Source organism: Polypterus senegalus, chromosome 6, assembly GCF_016835505.1.
Source record: "Polypterus senegalus isolate Bchr_013 chromosome 6, ASM1683550v1, whole genome shotgun sequence".
In the NCBI taxonomy this organism is placed as follows: Eukaryota; Metazoa; Chordata; class Cladistia; order Polypteriformes; family Polypteridae; genus Polypterus; species Polypterus senegalus.
Genome location: NC_053159.1, coordinates 37,779,432 through 37,798,066, shown reverse-complemented (window position 1 = coordinate 37,798,066; position 18,635 = coordinate 37,779,432). Strand labels below are relative to the sequence as shown.

The 18,635-nt window shown below is 39.0% G+C and overlaps 2 protein-coding genes across 2 annotated transcripts in view; one reads left to right on the top strand and one right to left on the bottom strand.

Annotated features, from left to right (window-relative positions):
• The window catches only part of mtor (mechanistic target of rapamycin kinase), a 108,252-nt gene that overhangs the window by 41,639 nt on the left and 47,978 nt on the right, over positions 1–18,635 (bottom strand). Inside the window, exons 18-28 of the mRNA XM_039755852.1 lie at positions 18,337–18,466; positions 17,551–17,801; positions 17,179–17,265; positions 16,610–16,777; positions 16,252–16,364; positions 15,233–15,395; positions 15,038–15,130; positions 14,811–14,957; positions 9,602–9,744; positions 5,445–5,607; positions 5,217–5,362 (exon numbers count right to left, since the gene is read on the bottom strand). Coding sequence (XP_039611786.1) covers positions 5,217–5,362; positions 5,445–5,607; positions 9,602–9,744; positions 14,811–14,957; positions 15,038–15,130; positions 15,233–15,395; positions 16,252–16,364; positions 16,610–16,777; positions 17,179–17,265; positions 17,551–17,801; positions 18,337–18,466 — 1,604 coding nt within the window. The remainder of the gene's footprint in view (positions 1–5,216; positions 5,363–5,444; positions 5,608–9,601; positions 9,745–14,810; positions 14,958–15,037; positions 15,131–15,232; positions 15,396–16,251; positions 16,365–16,609; positions 16,778–17,178; positions 17,266–17,550; positions 17,802–18,336; positions 18,467–18,635) is intronic.
• On the top strand, positions 1,006–4,481 carry angptl7 (angiopoietin-like 7). Its single transcript, XM_039755853.1, has 5 exons — positions 1,006–1,510; positions 2,323–2,423; positions 2,563–2,757; positions 2,840–3,038; positions 3,608–4,481. Exons 1-5 carry the CDS (start codon positions 1,087–1,089, stop codon positions 3,781–3,783), a joined length of 1,095 nt encoding a protein of 364 aa, XP_039611787.1. The 5' UTR covers positions 1,006–1,086; the 3' UTR covers positions 3,784–4,481.

The following is an 18,635-nucleotide window of genomic DNA, read 5'->3' as shown; positions in this document are numbered from 1 at the left end:
AACTGGGTAGCACTAAAGGGATCAATAATGAGTCACTATGTGATCATACTAAACTGTAAATGGCTTTTCTCAAAAAAGTGCCTTCAAATTGTAACAGGAGTGCTCTCAGCAGTGCTATACCAACAATATGATGGTATCTGATAACCAATCGGTATATCCTCTCTATAGTGTGCATACAACTGTTAAATTACAGGCTAAAACTGACCCAAAAACTAACTGCCGACAGCAAACTTCAAGATATTGTTTACTGCTCCGCTTTGGGGTCCACTGTGCTTATTACTACAGGAAGCTGGGAACAAAATCTGGCAAAGTTTTCAAAAAACATATCAAGCTGTATTGTACACCATGATAGGATTTGGGAGAGCAGGAAATTCCATGCTTTCTCATCACAGATAAGGAGGGCAATGTGTGCCACCCAGTATCATGATTAGTCATCATGGAACCATTCTTTCAGTAGTTTACAATGCAGAATATGAACAAGCCCAAATCTTAGTTATAAACTAACAGAGTCATCCAGCCAGTGCATAATTTCTCAATACAAATAAAAATTTAAAAAAGCATCCAATTCACACTAACAAACTGAGTCAAACAAAGGGTTAATCCATGAGGAAAGGGAGTCTGGGGCACCACTTACATGAGAACACATTGCTTGTTTGGTCCTAACAAGCAAAAGGACATGCTGCCAGTTGGACACAAAGCTAGCTTCCTTCCCTCTGTATATTACCCACATACTCCTACAATCAGAACGCAAACAAGGGAACCTTCTGTCCTCCCACACATGCAGATAGACAAATGGCATGTGTCTCTGTCTCTCTCTTGCATGCTCGCTCTCTCTCTTTTCCCTTCCTAATTCATAGTAGCACACGTGTAGGCACACAGGCTCTGGCAGGGGGTGGAGGCAAGCAGGGAAGTGGGGGCACTTTTGGGCCAACAGCCTGTTTGCTGGCCTGCTGTGGTGGGAGGAAGGAGGGGCAGTCACCTAAGCACATTTAAGAAGCTGCAGTGAAAAGCTGCCCTTAGACAGCTAGGCGCACAGCTGGGGTCCTTATTCTCCCTTGTTCATTAACAGCGTGGCTTTCTGTTACCATGATGCTCAAAAATCTCTGCAGGCATACCATTTGCCTAGGACTTTCACTTGTCCTATTCTGTCTGGACACAGCCAGCACACAAATTGCTAAGGCCCCAAAGAAAAGAATTGGCACACAGGCAGAGGGCAGCCTGGCTAAGCCAAATAATGGTAAATCACCCAAGCTGTCCAGTGGTGGCTGCTGCGAGGACATGCGCATGCTCAAAATACAAGTGGCCAACCTGACCAGTCTGCTGGGAGAGCTGAGCAGGAAGCATGAGTCTGACTGGATCAACATGCACCTGAAATCGATGGAGCTCGAGAACAGCAAGAAGGTGCACGAGGACCGTCTTTTGGAAGCAGAGAGCAAGATTTCAGAGATGAATGGCCGTTTGGAGATCATGCAGCTGCAGGCTGCACAGACGGTGACTCAGACCACAGCAGGTAAGTGTGCAAAGTAAAGAGAGGAAGATGGTGCTAATGGGAAAAGTAATTCCATAACCAAAACAGTGACTGCACTACCAAGATTGAGAGAGAGATAATTGGTTTGAAGGTGGCAGGTGAAAATATTAGGAAGGGCAGGTGTTACAAATATTATTATTATTATTAAAATATTAATACTAACAAATACAAATAAATAGAGCATTCATGGAAGTGTGAGCCATGTTTTCCATGAGGTGGTATTATGCAGATTGTGCATACAGTGCATGTAACAGTTGTCTGCATATGCCAGGGACTGAGATGGTGTACAAGTACCAAGACATACTTTTCACTATGCTGCTGATAGCTTAGCCCACACCTGTCTGATCTTACCAAGTCTGATGGGACAGTGACAATGAGCAATAAATTCACTGTTTCAGAAAGTGAAACTGGCACCCTGTGCTGTCCATCAAATGATGACTAGGACAGTGGTAAGAAAATTGCTTCACATTGCTAGATACTCCCCAACAATATTCAGGTGAAAGGGACAGAAATAAATAGAGGATTCGTCCGAGAACTAGGCACGCAAAGGCAGGCCCTGGCCACCGACAAAAAGTATTCATCTGTAGATGCAACATGCTGCTTCTTGCAGCAACTGGCTAGCGTGCGAAGGCAATTTGAAAAGGGTAATTAGGTGGGTGAGAGATGGTGCCAAGCTGCCAATTCCCTGGGGGCTGGGAGAGCAGTACGAAAGATAAAACATAGTCTATCCCACCTCACCATGTCACACCCATCCCCATGTAACCAGAACCTCCATCTTTGTATTTTTCCTTCAGATGCCATCTATGATTGCTCTACTCTCTATAAACGGAACTACAAGATTTCAGGGGTGTACAAGCTCCCTAAAGATGAATTTCTGGGAACCCCTGATTTAGAGGTGAGTGAATGGGCATAGAGCCTATAAACACATGTGTACAAACCATTTCCTAGTGACCTGCCAGAGAACACTCAAGGGCTTTGTACGATAGGGATTCCACTGAATATGCCCTCTCATATTGGGTTTTGTTGAATTTCAGGTTTATTGTGACATGGAGACTAATGGAGGAGGGTGGACACTGATTCAGAGACGCAAAATAGGCTTGACATCCTTCAACAGAGAATGGAAACAGTACAAAGAAGGGTTTGGTACAATCCGTGGGGACTTCTGGCTGGGAAATGAAAACATTTTCCGCCTCACACGACAACCCAGTGTACTACGAATAGACCTTGAGGTGAGAGAAAGCTATAATTCCCACAAGAGCTGCAACTTAGTTAAATTCCATTTTCATAATATTACATTTGTACTATCCACAGGACTGGGAAGGAGAGGCTCGTTATGCCGAGTATGGGTTCTTCACCATCAGCAATGAAAGAAACAATTACAAGCTCTTCATCTCCAACTACAGTGGCAATGCTGGGGGTGACTCCTTACGCTATCACAATAATACAAACTTCAGCACCAAAAATAAAGACAACGATAAGTGTGTGGACGACTGCGCACAGCTAAGGAAAGGTCAGTGTGTTTGCCAATTGGATGTGGTCAGTTTCTAGAGTCATATGTTGTTTAATTGCCATGATTAAGCTAAACACAATGTGGATGAGAGCATGATTAAAACATCTGAAACAAAGTAACTGTGTAGTTATCCATGAAAACAGGGTAAGCAAAATTAGAAGACTGAAAGTATTGAATGACGTACATGACAATCCAAAATACTATCCTTATCCTGTTTTTCTCTTCTACACCTTTTCTGTTTCAAGGCCATGCTACAAATCAGATTTCAGGATTTGTATTTTTTTCGCTCCTACCATTTTGTGCAAGAAATACACAGAAATAAAATTCTTATATTTATAGTCTGGCAGGCATTTTTACTACGGCAGGGTTTAAATTTAAATAAAAAAAGAAAACTGGCCAAGTATCAAAGTGAAATAAGAAATTGAATGATTGGCTCCAGCAGACCCCTGTGACCCTGTAGTTAGGATATAGCGGGTTGGATAATGGATGGATGGATGTCAGAAACAATTGTATATTTTCCTTACTATTATCTTTTGCTAAACATGTCTTATATAATTTATCCTTTGCAGGAGGCTACTGGTACAACTGCTGCACAGACTCAAACCTCAATGGCGTCTTTTACCGATATGGAGAACATGCTAAAAGCACAGATGGGATAACCTGGTATGGGTGGCATGGCTCCAGTTATTCTTTGAAACGGGTAGAAATGAAGATTCGACCACAGAACTTTGTAGCGCAAAACTAAAAAGAAGAAACATTTTGGGGCGGTGGTGAGAGGAACAGCGTGAAAACAAGCAGAAACGTTAGCCAGTAGTAATAGAGTCAAGCAATTGAATAGGAAGAACACTATTCCTTTTCCCCAGCCATTAATGTTGGGCATTTATATGAAAAAATGAAATTATAATTTTGTATTTAATTTTTTATATTATTTTTATACGTAAAAAAGGTAAGAAATACATGTTTCATTTTTCTGTCATGCACATAGTAATATACACCAAGATATATTTTTTTTTGTAAAGAGTGAATTATAAATGTATCAGTATCAGATGTAGTGCAAGATGGAATGAAGTAGATTTTAATGCTGTAAAACAGTATCAGAAAATCTGCTCTGATAAAGAAACTCACTGTGTGGGAGAAATGAGAGAAAATATGAAAGCAACACAACAGTTGTTAAAGAAATGATGTGCCTCTCTTGAAGAAGTACTATTAGTTTGTAAAAATGTGTACAGTACAGCTGTATTTAAGCATAACTTGTATTCTTTATATGTATATATTTTTTCCAAATGAGCACACTGCATCAAAAAACGGACTTCCTCATAAAATGCTATAATCACCACAACTTAAAATGAGAATGAATGTATCACTCTAATGCATATCAAGTTTCTAATGCAGCAAATAAGAGCATTTCTCTTAAATGTACTTGCTCTTCCAGCATTGTAGCTTCCTCTGCATACAAAAAACAAGGGCTGCTCACTCTCTTTACATGAGGTAGAAATGACAGCTCTGCAGAGGACACTGTTGGTGTGATACTGCTGGATCTCCAAAAGCAGCTCACAAAGAACCATTCTACATAGTATGCTGACAAAAGACAGAAACCAAACCAGGGACTGGTTGTCTATATCAAAAACCTTTACAAACTATGTATTGATTTAAGAACAGTATCTAAAAAGGTGAAAAAACCTAGACAAATTTGATAAAGATGTACTTGTATCATTGACACCAAGCAAGCGTTACATCTTTAGGTATGCTCCAGAGCATTTAAATCTATATTCTACAGTGGAATTTATGATCAAGCCTATGTATCAGTGGTGTATACCATGTCAGGTGCTATGCAGAATAAGAATAGGTAAAAAAGAAGGCTATGGGTAATGGGGACAGGGGAAAGACACATTAATAAGCAATTTTTAGAGACATAATGAGGAGCACATAAGATGTTGCGATCAAGAGAAGGGAGTTCGTCAGTTACTGAAAGACAAAAAAAATTAACTTGCTTTACAGTAGAAAGACTAAAGAGTCATAAGGCTATTAATTGGTAGAGGAGACAAAAAAAATGTATGTGTGTGTGTATATATATATATATATATATATATATATATATATATATATATATATATATATATATATATATATATATATATATATATATATATATATATATGTGTGTGTGTCAGCACCAACCTGATAAGGGACTCGAGGATTAAGGGTGATGCTCCTTTCTGAAATTCCAGCTCCTTGTAGTGTAATGCTTTAGCATATGCTCGGCACTTTGCAGCTCTCTCACCAAGCAGGACAATACCATTGTCATCTCGTAGAGGCAGCGGACCCTGAAGGAGGAACATAATCAAACAGTTAGGTGATGACTTTTATCAAGTGTCATGCTTGAAGAAGCACAAACCCATTCCTTACCTTGTCACTGTGCTCCATGAACTCAGCCAAGTTGAGCAGAGTCTGTGTGACCTCCGCAATGTCTTGAGAGGTTAGTGCTAACTCAATGCTGCGGATCAGTTCATCCTGCTGATCTTCATTTAGTTCCGACCAACAGGACAGAAAAGCTGCATTAAACAGGTCTCTAAAAGAGAAGTGACAAGGTGTCACTATGCCAGCTAAGACTTTATTGTCTACATGATAATTTGAGCTCATAACAAATACCCTTTCCTGTAGTACAGCATACTGGACTGTTTTATGTAACTTCTCAATATGAAATGCACTAAATAAAATAAACGTCTGGCATTACAAGTGGACTTGGTCTAAAAATAAATACAATACAGATATGTGGAGCTAGACAATAGTGAATGATGGTGAGAAGACAACACCTGCCAACCAGGACAAAACACACAACTACCCTCTCAGAATGATGTGGAGACATGGCTTGGGCAATTCCTACATGTAGTCTGCTGCTTTCCCCAACACATGGAGGCGATCAGGAGCTTTGAAAGCAGGCAGCAGCAACAGCAGAATCAGAGGCATCTGGTTATTCATCTTATCATGTATGTCTCCTGCTAGTTTACAGCCATATGGAGGCAATTTTTCAGATCATTAAGCTGCTCTTTACCCACACTGAAAGAATTTCTTTTTAACGTTTAATGCAAAACACTGGGATTCTTCTGTAGTTGGCCTGGTCAGTGTGGGTGTGATTTGAGAATTACAGACAGCACTTTCATGACTACCCAATTGTCTGGATTAGTGTGCTGCAAAAGTGACAATAAAGAAAAATCTTGGCTACTGAGTTTTTTCAAATAAGTTACCAGCAGGGGGCACATACACAGTGATAAATAAACCAGCAGACATGATCGAAAAGGCTGGAGAAAATGCAAAATAAGTTGAGAAGCCTCTGCTGGGCTATTAAAATGTCAAAAACAATGAAGTGCGAGCTTTCTAAAAACAATTGTTCTGCTTTTCATTACAGTAAGTGACATTTTCACACTACAGCTGGGTTTTAAATCTAAGCCACTGAATCACAAGAGACGTCTGCTAAGCTGCTAGCGAGAAATGGTCCACAGAGGAGTCATGAGCCGTCTGCCAGAGAAACCTGGCAAAGTAATCAGTAGTTAGGCTCTGTTAAGTAAGGGCCAGCTCAGGTGACATCAGCAGGCGCCAGAGAGGGGGGTTTAGTGTTGATACACATGTGCCTTTGCACGTGACATTGAGTGTGCTCATGTGTGACACCTCATTTATGCACATGTTTATGTGTTTATGACAATGTGCACAAAGGGTATATTTCAAAATACTGCGCAAATATTTGCAATGTGAAAAATTGATAGGTGCAATCATATATTTAATAATTTGATTTGTATCCCATAAGTCAAAAGGTAAAGACTTTTACAGAAAAGAAAAAAGCCATTAGCTAATCGGCAAATCATTGCATAGTTGTTAATTTGCTCCACATGGGCATCATAAAGAGATTTTCAATTTAGTTAAAGGATGATGTTGAAGGTGACATAGGCATGTTATCCAAAACTAAAGATACTACACCTTAGTTTAAGTTATTTGTGTTGCAGTATCTCAAACTCATAGAGTATAAGGAAAGCTCCAAAAGCAGTTTTCACAGATGTTAAAAAGCATGCACACTTGTGTTGTGGCCATACACTATTGCCAAAACCACTATAATGAGCATTTACCTACAACAGTAGCACAAAGATACTGTAAAGAACTCATCAGTTAAAAATTTACGAACAACAGTACATCACTTTCTTGCAATACCTCCCACTTCATCACCTCTGCAGCCAAGAGAAATAAAAATATATATTAGCTTTATCAGTGCTCTACAGAGTTTTGCACAGGAGCATTTATGTTGGTAGTGCTCCCCTTAGAATGGGTAAGAAGATGGCCAAAGACACATGAGTATGGTTAAGGCAGCACCCAAATTCAGCCGGCAATGATGGGTTTCGAAGTGTGTTGAGCATATGTTTATACTTGCATATTTCAATTCTCATACATTAGGGGTTGGTACTCTGAATATCATTCTATTTTAATATTCTACACTCAGATATCTGCATATTTTACAAAGAAATAATTTTTCTTCTGCAGAGCACTTAAAGGGTTTTGAAAGGAGAGGGGCAAGTGGCCAGCAATAGGCAAAAAGATTATGGAACTTTTATAAAAGCAAATTTGTAGTCTGTTGTGTGTTGTAGTCAATTGTGAATTTGTTAAAATGAACTGTGTGTGTGTCTGTCTCAATGTGTACACCTTGTATAGATATTTTAAATAAGTATATAAAATATTTTCCAGAATGGACTTATGTCCTGTGCACTGTTGGCACAGTGTGTCATCCAAATGCCAAAAATATACAAAATAATGCGTAATAAGTAAAGTATCACAGCACAATAAAAACACAAAAGTAAAAACTTTGAAAATAAAAACTTTTCTTGAATAGTGTTTTTGAACATCCATCTATGGTTCACATTCAGTTTTAAGGTAATGCACTTGCTTAGATAGTGACAAAGCATGACAAATATCAGTACATCACATATGTCATTCTGCGTTTACTCACAGAAGAGGAATATCCATACAGTATATCCAGGACAGACAAAGTTTTGACCAGCTTTACAAGGTTAATTGAAAGTGTTAAGTGTGTGTAACTCAGAGTTGTCAGGACAGGCTCTAGTTCCTCTCCAAAATTACCCTGAATTGGATTAAGCTTTCAAAAAGTAACACGGTTTTGAAATAAAAATAATGAGATATTACAAATGGCATGAAGATTAAGTATGATGATTCTGGCATCAGGTAAATGCCTTGGGGCTAACTTATCATCTTTCACTAAACTTCTCATCTCCTCACAAAGCTTTACAGGAAAGGCTACCAAGATTGAAAGGGCTGACCGGAAGAGTAAACATGAGATGAGCACAAAATCAAAACCAGAAAAGCAGTCCTACCTTTCAACTAATTCAAATCATTAATCAAGAAATTGCAGTGACAAAAATCAAAGGAATGTCAAGAACTAGAAAGTCAGAACAACAAAAAAGTTTCACAAAGGTTTTTTTGTTTCATTACCCGTAAACTCCGATGATGATGTAACTGATGTGCCTGTTAATATATTATCCGGTTATTTATGGTGTTTCTGGAGATGTGCTCCACAGCAACTGGCACCACTATGTAACAATAAAAACTTAACATGGCATTGCCCATAAAGAAAATAAAAATAGAAAACAAAAGAAAACTGGGACAAAAATGGAGCAATTACTAAAAACAATAATAATTATAACAATAAGTACACAGGATCTAAAATGGCTACTTTCCAATTTAAGGCTTTAAGTCTTCCTATGTAATTTTCCAACTTTACTGATGACATTAATTTTAATAAAAAAACAGAAAACACATTTTAAAAGTGTTACTTATGCAGTAAATATTTTTGTATATGGTCTATATTCATCTTTTATATTTACTGTCAATGCAAGAAAATACTACTTGATTGCACTTTGGCTAAGACACACAATATGGAAAAGTAAAGTATTTTGTAAGGTGAACAGGAAACTAAAATGTAATTAAGTATATGACTGTAACCTTTGATGGGCCAGCATTCAGTCTGTGTAGGAGTGGGGCTCTGCCTCAGATCAGTGGCTGCTGATGCTGCTGCCAAGTCATCTGCTATTTGGAGGGTTCCTTAATATTTGATATTTACAGATTTTGATACTTTTTAAATTACTAAGATCGAGAACTTAATCAAAAATTATGATTTAAATTTAATCAGGAGATACACATGATTAAAAAGTTTACGAAAAGTGAACTTTTCTGTGGAACTGCATGTTTGAATACATGTACTGTGTATGTACAATTCGTTGAAAAACTTTCTCTGGTGTGCACATTCTGAATCTGAGAATTCTATGGGAAGAGCTTTGATGCAGATTTTTTTTTTAAAGTCTGAGGAGTTTCTGTTTATTTAGGAGTATTTTTAATTCAAATGTTAAGTCAAATAAGCAATTTGTGGACATTCCTCTCTTGGGTACAATACGTTTTTATTAAGCCTTGCACGCAAATATATTAGCATTTTGATACTAATAATAAGAGACCTAGACACTTAATTATTTCCATATAGTCAGTGCTCAGATGGCCATATAAAATTATACCTGGCAAGAGGGATGTATGCTTGGGCAAGTGACCAACAGGATCGTAGAGCAGGAGAGGATGACTCCTTCAGTAGGACCACGCTTAGCCTCCGAAGCCACTCTAACCAGTCATCCTTGGACACTTTCCTGGCTGCACCCCATGCCTGCAAGCAAAAAAAAAAAAAAAAATTAACTATTTCACTTAAAAACAGAAGTATTTTACAAGAGCAGTCTTTTAAGCCCAATATAGCTCACCAACCCCTATTCATCTAACACATTTTCAAAATTAGATTTTTGAATTTCAACAAAGTACAAATAAAAACAACAAAGAAACACTTTGCATCATTTGTATGAAATTCACCCTTAACCACCCTGCACCTGTGCTGATATTACATACTGGACAAGTTTTAATGTTAGAGCTGCCATGTATCTTAAGAGTTATCGTCAGAATTTCAAACCCTTTTATGATTTTGTAAGACAAATTGGTGCTGCCCATTATTTTCTTTAGCAATACAGACTTTAGTAGAAGCCCTGTAAAGTGGAGTCTGTGTTTCACCACCTCTCACAGCCATACTGAATTCCTTATCACTCTAAAAAGAGGAGTTTGTTTACAGATGACCGACACATTGTGCCTAACCAATATGGAAAACAGCATCTCATAGTGTTAAGATAAAACTTCTATAGGTTTTGTCAGGCTAACATGCACCTAAAACAAAAGTTTGGACGAGAAATTGATTCTAGGTCTACACAGATCTAATAAACATTTCTTGCCATCTCTGCCTGGCACACTTTGGTGAAGATGTGTTTCAAACTAGCAAATACTGGCCAGAAGTCTGTATCTAGAGAACAGTCAATCAGCAGAAGCTATATCCTCTCTTTAAAAAAACGGGTTACAATTATGTGTATTCGCTCCTCACATGCCCACAACCTGGCTCTGTGACAAGAATGTAATCTAAAAGGAATGTACACTTAGAGCCTTGCTTGAAGAATAGTTTCACAGCACCAAAAGCCAACAACATGGAGGACGGCTATGTATTGCTATGTAACACAGAATGATTTAGACACTTCCTGAGAAGCTACAGATTACAATACAAAATGTCCAGAAGTCAAGGTAAGCTTTGCAACCAGGTCCATCACAACATGGAACAGAATAAAAAGCTATGTTTGATGACAGGACTGGGCACAGATATGAGTGCCCACACACCCACAAAGACTTCTTCACAGGAAACTGGATAAAAATATCAACGTAAGTGAACAAAACCTTACACATAGTAACGAAGGCTTGGGTACTGTTAACTGTTTAATATGAGCTAACTAAAATCGGAATTCCTAAAAGTTTGTCAACGGTTAGAGAAAGTGTTCCTACTACATATGATTTCCTTATGTTTAATTAGTGTTGTGCTACAAGAATCCATAATAATTGTTCTGAGTAATTATTTACAACATTCTATTCAAACTGCATATGCAGAATCATGAAATTCTTTCTCAAGGCATAATGCTTAATTCCCGACCCCAAACTCAAAGGTATGCATTAGGGCTTACAGAGAGAATAACTAGTCTATGGTGTCACTCAAAAGTTGAAGACCTAAAGAATAAACAATTGGGCAGTAATCACATCAAAAAAAAGTTCATTATATATAGGTCATGTACCATACTACTATGGTCAAATGATTTATTTATATTGACTAGGTTAAGTGTGATTCTAAATTGGCCATTTGTAAAAGTGGGTAAGTGCATGAGTGAGCCTATGATGTCCAGAGTTATCAGGATCAGCTCACTTAATGGATTAAGTGAGCTTCAGAATGCATATACTTCTGGTAAAAGTAAGGGCGACACATGCATCTTCTGTGAAGGATAAAAAGGAAACAAGGAAAGAATCAAAAAAAAGCAGAAAGGGACAATAAAGATGCTCATAAAAAATAAATATAAAAATAATTTTAAACAATGTCCTTTTTTCGCATGACATCAGCACAGGATGGCTGATGTAATTGTACACGGGCCTGCAATTCCCCTTCCAGCTAAAGATGCAAACACCTAGCCCTAGCCTGCAAGGGCCCCTTGACTGTTGTTCTTGGCCGTCCCACCGCCTGCCAGCTTGTAATGAGCTGTTCGCGGAGGCCTTGCACACCTGTGGCACTGGAAGTGCCTGATCTGGGAAATCTCAGCTACTGCAGTACTCTATCTGGAAAAATGTACCCTGTTCCATGTTTTCTCTGGTTATAAACAGAAGCATAAAGAAAACAAAAAAACAGAGCATAATGATTAAAGGAAGATCAGCACAAGTCAGCACGGCCATTTTTACTTTGGCTTTAATTGGCACACAATATTTTCTTATAAAAGTTGCACAAAATTCTAAGTTTACCATAAAGGCATCATGTAGTTTGCTCCATTGACTAGTTAATATTTAAAAGTGGAAATATTAACTGAAATGCTTAAAAGAGCTTATTTCTAAGCTACCGGGTACAGCAATGATACATTAATTAGCACTGCTGTCTTACGTCTTTGGAGACTATGTTTGAATTCTGGCCAAGTCACCTCCAATGTGGAATTGCAAGCTCTCCTTGTGACCAAGCAGAATATTGACTCTGAATGAGTCTGGTGGGGTGTGTCTGAATGGGTCTTGTAACAGACTGAGGCAACCTCATTAATTTTAGCTAAAGTAAACTCCTCAGATTTCTGCAGATTCAATTATATTCAGAGGATGAACCAGTTCAAAGTACTTTGTGTGCTTTGCATATACACACTGCGATACCTGGCAAGTAAAATACTGCTAATTTGGATAGATATATACAGACAGACAAGATATATAAAGACAAGAGGTACAAAAGGTTGGGCATTGACCAGGATATAGAAATACAGTGGATTAATTGGTAGAAGCCACCTCCTTCGTTTAAACTCCTTAGCAATATGTTTACCCCTAAAAAAACAAGCCAAAAACTCTGATTTTTTTTAATAAGATAAAAAATATTGTGTAACAGAAACATGTGAATACCAAAACATCAACATAAATACAGTAGGAAAGGTATGTCCAGATTCTGCTACTGTACTGACGCAGATTTAGTTCATGTCCTTTGTGTGATATGTTTCGAAACAGTCACCAATGCAAAGCCCTATGTTGCAATCGGTATAGTAGAAGCACATATTTTACATGCTTTATGTACTGTGTATTTTTTCTGTTGCTTGCGCATAAAAGGGTAGAATGTCAGTGCTTGATTCTTGGTATTGATGACACCCATTATGTTATAGAAGACTTTCACAGTGCAAAGCTTAGTGACTTCCACATTTCCCCCCAACCCAAATAATGACAGTTGCTGCACTGTGATTATCATTTAGGGCCAGTTTATACTTCACGCTCAGAACTCATACGCGCGCAATGTGGCTGCCACACGTTCCCAACGCTCATTCGACGGTTCCTCTGAGCACAACCTAAGAAATTAACGCAGTGTGTGCGCAAGTTGCAGTTCCAGCAAAAAAGTTGGGGAGTGCAGTGTGATCAAGTTGTTACATGACATCAGAGTCTCTGTTTACTATCTACATGTAACAGAATGCCGCTTTGCGGATCCAACAGGATCAATGTGCATGAAGCAAAATGCCAACATACAAATGCATTCATGGTACTTTTAAATTTAAGCGTTGCATTTTCCCCAACGTAATGACATGATACTTTTTAAAAGTCTTACATACCGTCTTTTTTTTTTTGCACCTTCACAACAGCATCAGAATGTACAGCAGCGTATTTGAGCCACAGAGAAAAAAATTAAGGACACAGTGAAAAGGTCTATTTTGTAAATAAAGTGGAAATTTCAGCTTTAATCCCGTAGTTTATTTTATCATTAAAATAGACTATCATAAACGTCATCTTAAAACCAACCCAGTTGTTAATCGCTATGTGCTTCCTCCTGAACTAACAGCAGTGGCAAGCAGCAATCGCCACACAGGACTCATTTAATTTATAATATTCCAGCTCTCTGCACATTTAGAATCCTTAGATTTATACCCAATATCACTTTCATGATAAAATGCATAAAAGTATGCATGTTAGAATTTACAGATAAGTTGTTAACTTTATTTAAATAATGAACACTGTTAATGATTACACATGTGGTGGCAGCGCAGTAGCGTTGCTGTCCTGCAGGGAGTCAAGTCCCTTGTGTTCCCTGTCTGACGTTTGCATATTTTTCTGGTGGGTTTCCACAGTGTGCTCTGGTTTCCTTCCAAAGATATGCAGGTTTGGGGATTTGGTGATGTTAAAATGACACTAGTGCATGTGTGTGCTTGAATTCAGCTTGCGATGAGCCGATGCCCCATCCAGGGATTGTTTCTGCCTTGTGCCAAATGCTAGCTGGAATGGGAGTATCCCCTGGATTGATGGATTTAATCATTAAACACCTATCCTTTTCAGAGATGTTGTGGCAAGGTGTCCTCTGAATTTAATGGGTGTTTCAGGCAATTCACAACACAGCAAAGCCAAACCTGTTCTCACCATGATGATATCTCGCACTGCCAACTGGTGGAATCTTCCAGATTTACGTATTATGTGCGCAAGTATAAATAGTACAATGCTTGTGTAGCAGTAGCATCCGGAGAAGAATGCATCACGTCATGTGAAGTATACACTCGGCATTAGGAGGCTAATGGTTTAATGTCCTTACTTTTGATTGGAATCATTTTGCCTTTATCCCACACAGCTACTTGCTCATGCTGAAGCTTCAAGTGACCAAAGTCACCAGGCATATCATGGTGGTTTGATTTTACAACTCTGTATGCATCAGTTTAACTATCTGTGTCAACGTCTGATGACCAATTCATATTGTCATCACTCTCGCTTGATTCAACTAATGGTTCAGTTTCAGATTGTTTCAAAACTGAATTTGCAGGTTTTAATTTACATATCCCCATGAATACTGAGGAGTTACCATACAGAAGAACGACGCATAGAAATATTCATGATTTTTTTTGCATAATGGTATTAATCAATCCTCTAGATAGGAGCTGAATACCATCTTCAGCATTATTTGGATTTAACACTGCACATACGATAAAAACAAATTAACCAGTGTTTTACTCAAGGTTACCTATTTTTACATAAAATTTTGAGCCCAAGACAGGCTTGGAATTAATACCAAGGAGGTTAAAAAAAAAAAAAAAGTTGTAATATTTTACTAGACAAAGTGGGTGCATTGGCCTGCCAGGGACAAGGAAGCCTGAAAGTAAGAGACAGAAGTAGCACCTTCTGCAGAGCTGAGGTGCTAACGTGAAGCTTTTTCATTGGTCCAGTCTCCACAGGCCCACTCGCCAGAGTGTCATTTTGGCTGCTTCTCAGTTGCCGGTGCTGGGAGATTAGTGGGTCTTCCTCTTCCTCAGCAAGAGTGTAGCCCTACAATATAGAGGGGTGAAATAAGTTCAAAGTCATTGTAGCCTCCCTTAAATACCACATTAAATTGTGCAAATTCTGACCTTCACAATACGACAGATGAGGACGTCATAACGCTGGTGGTTTATTCTTTGCTTCAGCATGACTTTATTGACCATTGGAATAAATATCTGATACTATATGTAAAATAAAAAGAAGACACAGAGAGAAGCTCAAAACTGGAATGGACATAGGGCTTCCTGAGACACATCTTCACACATGAATGAAACCAGTCTAACCTTCTTGCCAAGCTGAAAGACTAGGGAGGACAGTGTGTCCATGGCTGTGGTACGCAGGTCTGGCGTGCCATCCAATGTGCGTACAATAGGGTGAATGATCCTAGAGGCATAATCAGTAAAGTCTAGGGACTCAGCCAGTCGGTCCAGGGTCTCCAAAGCAACTCTGAATGGAAAAGATATACTGGTCAATTTAGCACATGGATAGGCAATTCACACTTGATTTGGCACTCATTTATTCATCCATCAAAAGTTTCTATCATGAAATAAAAACATAAAATTAAGCCTCCACTTAATAATACTTATCTAATGCTTATTTAGAAAATGTCTTTACCCAGGTTATAAATGCAGGTACATAATATTGTTAAATACCTTTTTAACTGAAACTCTGTAAGATTAACTGACCCACACAGTAACAACAATTTCTAGTACATCCCAAAATATATATTAACTTGGGTGTACATCACTTTCTAAATGTCTTGATAGCACAGTACTGAATCAGCTGCTTTACTTGTCTACTTCTGTTCTTCTCCTGCTGTGCCTTGGCCCTGCTTGGCAGGTCTATGTCTTGTAGATATCTTTTTATGTATTCTTTTTATCTTGTTTGACTGTCTTTCACAGGCACTCTGCAAATGTGGCCCCTCAAACATTGTCAACTGAGCTACATGTTAGGAAGCCACCCCTAATTTTCTATCACCTAGACTCTGAGAGTATTACTATTACAAAGAATTAAACTTCAATTAAGCTGAGCATTAAATGTTTATATTAAAGACTCAGATCAGAGCTGTCCACTCAATTAAATAATTTATCCAGCCATTACAGATGAATGTCTTTATCATGAGAGCACAGAAAGTTTGCAGTCCAAATCCTGACTAGTCACAGTAAAAAAATGTTTAAAAATGTAGATCTCTAGCATGATGGAAACAGATTATTAGGGGTCCCTACTCTAGTAAAACTTCCTATTGAGCATAAAGTGCTGTTTCTAGACATAAAGACATTAAGTTCTGGTTGGGCTCACTCACTTGCGAGCAGGTAGAGGCACATCCTGTGCATCAAACAGTTTGACAATTGGAGGAAGCAGAAGATGTAGGTAGTCATCCAAATTGGCACCAAAAAGTTGAATGGCATTGAGCAGCTTAAAACAAAATAAGAGAGCATGAGGTAGGACAAAGGGGCTTTGCAAATATCTGAAATCTATTAGAAAATGGTACAAATGAAGTGTGATTTAAAACAGGTTTAAGTAACTGTTAATTCAAATTGCTACAGCCAGGAGAAAAGGGAAATGAGACTTTCAATCCTTTGAAACTTTGCATTGTTCGAAATGATTTCAAGCTCTTTCCACCCTGACTCATTTCTCAGTTACTAGTACCAGCCCCTCACCTTAATGGTGACACTGCGCCCTGTACTGTTGTCATGCATGAAGACACGCAACATGTGAGGAATGAGCTGGGGAAGGTACAGCTTAAATTCTCCTCCAAGGGCCACCACAATCTGCTCAATCAGGAGGATGATGGTGTTCTGCATTGGATTGTTCGGAGTCCAGTATTCCTGAATAACAAAGTTGATTAAGAATTTGTGAAGCTCTAGCAACCATTCACCTACACCACCAGACAAGGGGGAAGACTGTGCACTGTTTTGCATTTGAATGACCCTGGCTATGAAGGCTGATGACGGCACTCAACCAACAGGCCAGCCCTCCACTTCCTGCCCAGGGACCACTTAAGCTTTTCCCCGCTTAACAGAAAGAGTGAACCTTTTGTTCGATTACCCGCTCGCTCTCATTAGTGTAAATCCTGTGGCTGAGTGGAAAGCCAGCAAGAAAAGTCAGACTCCTCATTTGCGCAACAAAATTCCTGGCAAATCCGCTTTCAGACTCAAAGTGAAGGAATGTACTTGCTTTCTTTTACAATTTCCTCTGCCACTGAAGCTGCCTGCTCTCACACACTTACCCTTATGAGAGTGAAGATGTCATCCATGTATGGCCGGATATGAATCTTCACAAAGCAAACCAGCATTCCCAACTGCTGAAACAAATACTGGAAACACACAAGTATTAATTATATTGAACAAGCCAAAAAAGTGACATGAGCAAGTGAAGGAAGCAGTACATTGTATCTATACAATAATTAAAACTGAAAGTCTGTCAGCCCTCCATAACAAGACCTTCAACAAGTTATGGTCAATATAACAACATGAGCTGATTTTTTTCACACTGTTATAGAGGATGGATTAGCTTGTCTTTACAGCACAGTGAGTAGGAAGGCAGTGCAAGAAGAACACTGCAAGTGGAAGAGGAAATCAGGTAAGAACATTAGCCATACCTCACGATTATTGGCATCACAGACACGGATGACATTCAGGAAGGTTGGCATGACCTGTGGCAGGAACTGTACGCATTTGAGGCCCAGAGACTTGAAGATAAATGTAACTGCCTGCACTACCATAGTGTGATGGTTGGACAAGGATGGATCCCGAAGAATACGCATAAGTGTGACAATGGCAACAGCTGGATAGAACTCATCTAGAGGAAGGTTGCCCATGTTGACCAGCATTTCACTGGTACTGTAGTCAGCTGGAGAGACAGAGAGCACCAACTGCATTAAGTATTATCATCAGGTAATTAAACCTTGCTCAGTAATACACCCAGACCCAATGAATACTAGACCGCCACCACCCTTACTGCTTGCTCCACAAGTACACAACCTGTATGTCACAACTCACATTTTTGCCAGATGACAAAACAAACACATTCTCAGATGTCTTGGCGCCATCAAGAAAAGCGCCAGTTCCACAACTTTTATTCTTACAATGCGCTCAAGGTTCCAGCCTTTTAATATTTGCTCATTTATTACCTCCCTAGGGCCATCTGTGATCTTTCTGGCCGGCAGGATGTCTAGAATATGTCGCAAGGAATTATTTTTCTTTCCTGCAGACCTGAGCACAAAGTCCCCAAGAATTTCCCAGAAGCCCTACAGCTGCGTAAAGAAAAGCAGCTGCTTTACTCCTATTTACTGCATTAGCAGAAGGAAATTCTAGCAGTAAGAAGAGCCAGAAACATTCAGATCAGACACCCCTGTTTGCAAGAAGAAAGGAATATAGCACAATACCTGAATCTTGGCTAGACTTGGACTCCGACAGGCTCACTGCAGATGCATCACGGGACTGGTCTATCATCCCTATGTTCACTTTATGCTTGTATGGGTCCAGAGCTCCCAGTAGCCCCAACACACGGATCGCCTACAAGAAGACAAGCACATTCCTGTGTTATATACCATGAGTCTACTGCAGGCGATCCACCAGTGACTCAGTTTCAGAGAAGTCTGTAGGTAGATTTTCAGTCTCAACCCAGTACTCTCTCTGGCAATTGTGTTTTATTATTTGCATTGTCTCCTTTGATCTGCCCCCT

Bases quoted from the DNA above. Each gene is read 5' to 3' on its own strand.
- angptl7 (XM_039755853.1), top strand. From the start codon at position 1,087: ATGATGCTCAAAAATCTCTGCAGGCATACCATTTGCCTAGGACTTTCA. The intron at 2,758-2,839 runs GTGAGAGAAAGC...TACTATCCACAG, and splicing joins TACTACGAATAGACCTTGAG to GACTGGGAAGGAGAGGCTCG. The intron at 3,039-3,607 runs GTCAGTGTGTTT...TATCCTTTGCAG, and splicing joins CTGCGCACAGCTAAGGAAAG to GAGGCTACTGGTACAACTGC.